This window comes from Equus przewalskii, chromosome 26, assembly GCF_037783145.1.
Source record: "Equus przewalskii isolate Varuska chromosome 26, EquPr2, whole genome shotgun sequence".
Taxonomy (NCBI): Eukaryota; Metazoa; Chordata; class Mammalia; order Perissodactyla; family Equidae; genus Equus; species Equus przewalskii.
This window is the reverse complement of record NC_091856.1, coordinates 25,995,008-26,003,094: the sequence shown is the minus strand read 5'-3', so window position 1 is coordinate 26,003,094 and position 8,087 is coordinate 25,995,008. Positions and strand designations below refer to the sequence as shown.

The window sequence follows — 8,087 nt, the reverse complement described above, 5'->3', positions numbered from 1 at the left end:
AATAAAAATTCAAATATTATGACTACATTAGATGTTAATAGATCAAATGCTCCAGAAATATAATGATTGTCAATCTCCATAAAAAGAGCAAAACCCATCTTTACATTGTTAACAACAGACACTTCATAGATATAAGGACATTGAAAAGTTTGAAGTAAACTAATGGAAAAGAAATACCATGGAAACACTAACCAAAAGAAATCTGGTATATCTATGCTAGTATCAGAAGTAGATGAGATGTTAGGGTAGGAGCACATTGCTGGAGAGAAAGAGTAATATCTTCTAATTACAAATGCAGTGGTGTGCTGGTAAATGCATAAAAAATGACTGTCTCTCTCTTTTAACTAAAACTTGCTTTGTAGCATTTACCAATTTCCTTACTGTCATATTGTCATTACGGTTGATTTTAGTCTACCAACATGATGTCATTGAATGTAGAATTGGGAAGAAATGTGCACAATCAGCTTGAATCCAGTGCAAGCCAGCTTCAGCACACTACTACATAAAAGAATCAGTCCACCAGGAGCAGATTATGATGCTAAATCTGTGTGTCCTCAATAATATAGTATAAAAAATACATAAGCAAAAACTGACATATCTAAAAGGAGAAAAAGACAAATCTACAATTATAATTGTGGGACATGTTGGCATAAGATTTTGTACATATCTTATAAGAGATGATGAATAAACAGAAAAATTTAATTAGGAATAAAGATATTTAACGATCCAAGTAGCAAACTTGGCCTAGTTAATGTTAACAACACTATGAATGACAGCAGAATGCATATTCTTTTAAAGTTATATGGAGTTGTCAACCATACAATAATTTTAGGAGATATATCTCACTATGCTCATGGCTGCATGAAGAAGATTTAGTGATTGCCACTTAAAGAAGCTAACCCTATTGACAGATATTTTCAGGGCCTGTTTTATATCTCTGTTCCTAAGGCTATAGATGAACGGGTTCAGCATAGGGGTAACTGCTGTATACACGACTGAAGCAATTATGTCTTTGTCATTGGAGTCCCATGATGAAGAGAAAAAATAAACACCTGCAAGTGTCCCATAGTATAAAGACACCACAAAGAGATGGGAGCCACAGGTAGAAAAGGCTTTAAAGAGTCTCTTGGTGGAAGTGACCTTCAGGACAGTGATCCCTATATGGATATATGAACTCAAAATACTACTCAAAGGCAAGATGAAAAGCACTCCTCCCTCAGTAAAGATGACCAGCTCATTGAGGGAGATGTCTGAGCAGCTCATCTTCAGGAGTGCAGTGAGGTCGCAGAAGAAGTGATGGATGGTGCTGTCAGCACAGAAGGACAGTTGGGCCAAGAGGAGGGGGTGCAACAGGCCATGAATACAACAGAAGAACCAGGACCCAGCTACTAATGAGATACACAGCTCCTGTCTCATGATGGTGGTATAGCGGAGTGGCTGACAGACGGCCACATACCTGTCATATGCCATCACTGCAAGAAGGAAATTGTCAAGACAATCAAAAACTATGAAAAAATACATCTGAGAAATACACCCCACATAAGGGATGGATTGTTGGTGAGTCTGCATGTTCCTGAGCATCTTTGGAACCGTGATAGTTGAAAGGGAAATGTCAGAGAAGGCCAAGTGGCTGAGGAAGAAGTACATGGGGGTGTGGAGGCGAGAGTCCAGCCTGATGAGCAGGATGATGAGCAGGTTCCCCAGCACCGTGGTCAGGTACATGCCCAGGAACAGGGAGAAGAATATGTCCTGCTGCTCCAGTGGGAGGGGGAGACCCAGCAGGAAGAACTCAGACGTGCTGCTCTGGTTCTCCCTCCCCATGCTGCTCTTATCTCTGCTTGGAATTGGGGAAAGTGGGAAATGTCAGTGATCATGTCAGAACACTATAGTAATATCCTTTGTAGTACGAAAATCTTAATTTTAGCTATCTTTCTGTTTATTTCTCACAATTGTTGGTGCGTTAATCAGTCTGTCCCACCGGTTCCAATGATACATCAAACTCTCACATTAACTAAGCTTCTTTCCAAAGAAACCAAAGAACATTTATTCTTAATTCAACAAATGTTTATTGAAGAAGAGCTTTGTCCAATATTGAGTACATAGTAGTGAACAAAAAATGGGAAGTCTTTATGCTCAAGGAGTTTATATCTTTATATCTAGCTTGGTTCAAACCTCAGCAATTTACTAAGATCATATGTGAAATGGGCACCAGGAAAGTGGTATCAGCTATTTCCGCTAAATGGTACATGAAATTCCCTAAGCTGGAACAGAATTACTAAATCTTTGTCCAAGCTTTCAGTATAATTGACTGCATCAAACCTGTTTCCAGTCATTGAAAATGGCCCTTTTAGAAAAGTGTCCAATCCAGGCTTCCAAACCAACATTAATAATTGTGCCAGGCACTATTATACAATTATTGTATATGTACTTTCAAATTTAATCCTCTTCATAGTCCTAATAAATGGGTACTATTATTATCATTTTAACTATGAGAAAACAAAATTGTACATTATTTGAATGTCAAAAGTACATACAGATAAGTGGGACACATGGAAGCATAACATGTGTCCATCTGACAATAATTCATCTCTTAACCACTCTGCATAGAAATTATACCCTCATTAGAACATCAGACAAGCTGTGTTATGCCAGCTATCTTTGTCCAAATATCCTTAGCTCTCTGCTAAGAAAAGTTTATCACTCACATTTGTACATCATACAATTTACAAAGGGCTTTCACATGCTTTAACTTCCCTCAAAATCAATAATTATATAGTTTGAGACTATTTTATAGATGTAAAAACGGAAGCAAAAGAGACAAAGGATTTACCTACAGTGGCTCAGTTCTTTGATGGTGGATTCTAGATTCAATACTTATTTAGGTTAGAGGTAAAGATTACCAGCCACATATTCCTGAAGAGGGAATCAAGACTGATATTGTCACTCAAGTAAGGGAGCAAGACAGCAAGTCTTCTTCAGGGACCACAAACTTGCCCAAGGGCACTGGTTATCTCAGTTTATGGCCACCAATGAGGACAGTGACTGACCCTTATGGGAAGGCCTGGCTGCTCATCGCCATGTACTGTATAAGTCCTCACTCAGAAACCAGAAAAAACAAGAAGGCCAGAACAAACCAGGGACACTGATTCAGGCAGGACTTTGTAAGGAGGCAGCTGGCCCATGAGCTGTGGAAAGTAGGTCATGTGTGACCTTTAAGTGTGAGAGGCAGCCTCCGGATGGGCCTGTTTTCTCTGACTTCAACCTGTCCTGCTGCAGACAATGGTGAAGTAAGGAACCTCCATGACACAAACATTGGGTTTGGGGAAAGATAATAAAAATTCCTCCGTTTTACTGAGCACGAATTATATGACAGGCATGGTTAGTGCTGAATAATTTGTATGCTTTGCCTCATTTAGTCCCAAAAATATCACATGAAGAATACTTACCCCTCCTTTACCAGTGAGGAATATGAACCTTAGAGAGCTGAAGTCACTTCCCAAAGTCACAAAAATATATAAAGGTCAGACTGAGGACTGAGTCCCGGTCTGACATACTGCAGACACTGAGCTCATGTCCATTAGTGTATGACACCTGCCCAGTGGTGGAAATGCACGTGAACCTGCCTGTCTAATGCAGTAATATGGCTACTGTCGAAAGACAGTTAAGGAAACATATGAGTTCATAGGGTCCAATCAGAAGGTCCTAAACAAGTACTTAAAACACACACACACATACGTGCACACTTAAATTGCCGATTTTCTAATTTTGCCTACAGTGGCTTATAGCAATTCTAAGCAAAGAACAGAATATGGCACAGTTACCCAGAGTCACACACAAAAAAGCTGAAAAATAATACAGAAGATGGGACATACAACACACAAATAACTCACATAACCACATGTAAACACTTGTATAATCTCAACACAAATATCAAGTAACCAGCAACACACAAAAATCACACATCCAATGTATAAACTCATACTCTGAATACAGACTCATGAATGCAAAAGCTGATATTAAAAAAAAGTCATACACATCACACAAAAATCATACAAGAAATACACCATTGCACACACATACTTCTTCAGTCAGTTGATCAACAACATACATGGTCACACATGTATACCCTCATTGTAAAGTGAGATGTTCCAATCCCCACTGACCTACATCTAGCATAGGAGAAGGCTGTCCACTCACAGGAACCATCATATAAACACTAATTGCAAATAAAACATCATCAAATACACACACCTAACATATACTCTAAACATTTGGAATCACAAATATAATGCACAAACAAAAGGCAAACTCACACACACACATCACTAAGTAGAGATTTCAAGCCCCCTCCCATGCTAGTCACAGGTAAATTCAGGAAAATTCTGCTTCAGACTGGGGAGAACATCTATCCGTCTTCAGACTCTATAGTCTCATTTACTTAACTGTGATGTCTGTCCACGGAGGAAAATGTGGGAGTTATAAAAGGAGAGTGGGGCAAATCCTTGAAAACAAAGGGACTGATTAGGAGACCCCAAATCACACACACAAATGCCCTACTCTTGCCCAGTGGGGCAACTCTTATTTAGAGTTATATGTCCTAGGTCTAAGAAAGGAAAAGAATAAGACTGGGAGTCAATTATATCACACACACACAAAAAAACAAATACACACAGCCAAAACTCATGAAGAAAACAGACATCTATCTACATTGTACAAGCAATGGAACACCACACAGATCCATGTGGAATACTTATGCAGACCTCCAAACACAGAGACACACCTCACACACCTAGAATACCCAGCTCACTCTGACCTGTGTGTCAGTCCTTAGTGAGCTCAGGCACCTTCTAACCCGAATGGTTTCCTGATCCTTGGCTTCCACTGAAAACACCAGGAACAAAAACCTAAGAGGAAAGCCTCGGTGAGCCCATGACCTCCTGAGCTTTCTGTGTCTATCCTTGAGCTCCAGAGCAACAGGCAGAAGGATACCATTTTAAAAACTTCAGAGAGAGCTCATAAAAAGTCCCTAAGCTCCTGATTAAGGAAAGGATCAAGGTAGACTAATTGCCTCCAATTCCAATCAGACCTTGGGGAGGAGCTTATGCAAAGGCTGGAGAGACTGAGCTGCAGGAGCCACCTGAGAGGGTGTCCCAGAAATCAGGGACACACTGGGCTCCTCTCTGCCTGTTCACAATTCCAGCTGGGAAGCAGGAATGTCTTAGTCCTCCCCCAACACCATTGTTGCCAGTGCACTGAGTCAGCCTCTCCCGACAACTCATTCTGGTCCGGAAATAGAAAGTCAGTTTTCTGCAAACCTCCACACCACTTACACTTGTTACCATGAGAGCACAAATCCAGCTTTAACTTCACATCCTGAAGGATCCTTCTTTCCCTTGGGAGAGACTTCGCAGCATGAATGGGTGCCTTGTCCAAGAGATTGTAGAGTAGTGAAATTGAGTCCATGGGTGCAGTACTCAGAGTGAACTGGCGTTGTCCTCTACCACTCATTTAATTGTTGGCCCTGAACAAATAATATATCCTCTAAGCCCTGTTCCATCAGCTGTAAAGTGAAGATAATAACTGCATTGTCATCATGAAGTTATTATTGAGATTAAATGAAATGATTCATGCTAAATCACAAAATAAATCAGCTCTTGCTATCATTGTCTTTGTATCTTCCAAAAAAGATAATTATATCTCGAATCATATTGATATAGGATTGGTATTAAATGAATGGCTTACTTAATTGATTAATGAATTCTTCCAATCTTATTATAAACCTACTCCTTCCCTAAGAAGACATAAATTATCCCACAGAATAACAGTAAAATTATGAGATTCAGATTTCAGCAGATCAGTCAATCCACTTTTTACTCTCCCATTGTTTAACACAAGTTAACAGACATCTCCATTAGCTAGATGACTGCAGACTTCTTCAGTGCCAGAGCCTTCAGGCAGAGAAGAAAAATGCAAGTACTCATGGGACTATTTTGTTCCAGGCACCGTGCCAGGCAGAGTGGTGTAACAAAGAACCAGATGCAGTCCTCATACTTCGGCAGCTCAAGTGGGGAATAGAGTGCTGTAGGCACTAGGATTCAGTTCCATATTGTGTGTGCAAGAGAATCACCTAATCCAGATTTGGTGGAAAAACAGCAGGCCAGGCTTCCAAAAGGCTGTGATATCTATTGTGAGCCAGAAGAGTGAGGACTAATCACCAGGGCTAACAGACAGGGAGATGGGCATTTCAGAGAGATGGAACAGTGAGTCCCTATGGCAAGAAGAAGCAAGAAATGCTGGAATGCAAGAGGGCAGGAGGGAGCAAGATCAGTCCTAATCCAACATTTTTGGCATCCTCATAAAAAGTTCTGACATTTTCTCTTCAATAACTATGTTGAGAAAACTGGACAGCTACATGAAAAAGAATGAAATTAGACCATTATCTTGCATTATACACAAAAATTAACTCAGAGTTTCTCAGAGCTCAGTCTTGCAATATCATTGCCGTAAAAAGCAAAAATATTATTGGCAGTTATGTATTTATTCTCTTAAAGCCAAGAATGAATGTCAAATGCCTACATGGAGTAAGTAAATGCAAGATATTAAGATTCTATTCTAGCACCTTTTAATTGGAAGAAAAGTTCAGAAGAGCTTTATACAAGTTAAGGGTAGGCTTAAAATCCTTTGCTTCTTTAAGCTGGAGAGTTGAGTGTACTCCTATTCCATAAAGATATAACCACCCTCCTTTTTAAACTTACCAAAAAGCAGCCAACACAACAGAGTTCTGGATGGGTCAGTAAAAAAGACGTATAGGGGCTGGCCCCGTGGCCGAGTGGTTAAGTTCGCGCGCTCCGCTGCAGGCGGCCCAGTGTTTCGTTGGTTCTAATCCTGGGCGCGGACATGGCACTGCTCATCAGACCACGCTGAGGCAGCATCCCACATGCCACAACTAGAAGGACCCACAACGAAGAATATACAACTATGTACCAGGGGGCTTTGGGGAGAAAAAGGAAAAATAAAATCTTTAAAAAAAAAAAAAAAGACGTATAAGAATTCCTGGCCCAGGTTCCCAGTCTGTGTCTTCTCACTCAAAACTTTGGGGGCTCCTGACTGTGACCTTAAAAAGAGCCCCATGTCTGAGGGCAATGTGGTGTATTGGGAAAAGCATCGCAAGTAGAAATAAATTCAAATTCTGGCAATACTTCTTCCCATTTGTGAGTTCTTGGCAAGTGGAACAGTTTGTCTGGTCTTCAATTTTCTCAACTTTAAACTGGAGCTAAGACTATGAGCCTCAGTCACAAGAGAATTGTAAATACTAATAACATTAGTGAAGCACTACTGTAGATAGCTGACGCAAATTAATATTAGTTTTCTTCCCTCCATTTCATGAGACCACTTTCTTACTATCAGTGTCTCAATCCAATGTACACATCAGGACATATGCGGAGAGGGCTGATGGCCACTCTGAGTTTATTATAACCAGCATTTCAATATATACATAGCTTACATCTGTTAAACATACACAGGTGTTCTGGATGAAGTAATTAGCGTATGCCAAGAATTCTTAGTGATTTCTCAAGGAGCCCTCCCTCGGCCTCTGTTTTGATATTACCATGTTTTTGCTGTGCTCCTATATTTTTATCTCGGAGCAGGCAAGGCCTCCTAGGCAATGGCTCCTCCTGCTCCCGATATCGGTATCGTGTCTCCATCTGTGCCCCTGGGCGACCGATGCCTGGCTTAGGTTGCCTCCCCCTGAAGGTCTTACCCGTCATTGGCTAACCAGTCTTCTCACCTCCGGGTCACAGTTTGTTGGCAAGCCTTTTCCAGTGATTATTAACCCTTCCTGCGTCAGGGGCGGCTACACTTACTCCCCCCTGACTTCCCACTCCACTCAGGCAGATACTGAGCAGAGTTCAGGGACCACAAAGCCACGTCCCGGTGGGATTATGACCTGATGCAGGCAAAGGCCATAGACAGCAACGATGAAGTTGGGAGTGCAGGCAGAGTCCCACCACACCCTGCCTCGTACAGAATGACTACTCTGATACCTCACTCTTCTGGACTTCTCCCTCTCTTTCTCCATTCTCTCT

At 41.0% G+C, this 8,087-nt stretch overlaps 1 protein-coding gene across 1 annotated transcript; it reads right to left on the bottom strand.

The window, feature by feature from the left end:
• Positions 1-828: 828 nt before the first annotated feature.
• Positions 829-3,835, bottom strand: LOC103556058 (olfactory receptor 1J4-like). Its single transcript, XM_008527952.2, has one exon. It carries the CDS (start codon positions 1,819-1,821, stop codon positions 829-831), a length of 993 nt encoding a protein of 330 aa, XP_008526174.1. The 5' UTR covers positions 1,822-3,835.
• Between the last annotated feature and the right edge of the window lie 4,252 nt (positions 3,836-8,087).

Excerpts from the sequence above, each read along its gene's own strand:
- LOC103556058 (XM_008527952.2), bottom strand. The coding sequence starts at position 1,821 with ATGGGGAGGGAGAACCAGAGCAGCACGTCTGAGTTCTTCCTGCTGGGT.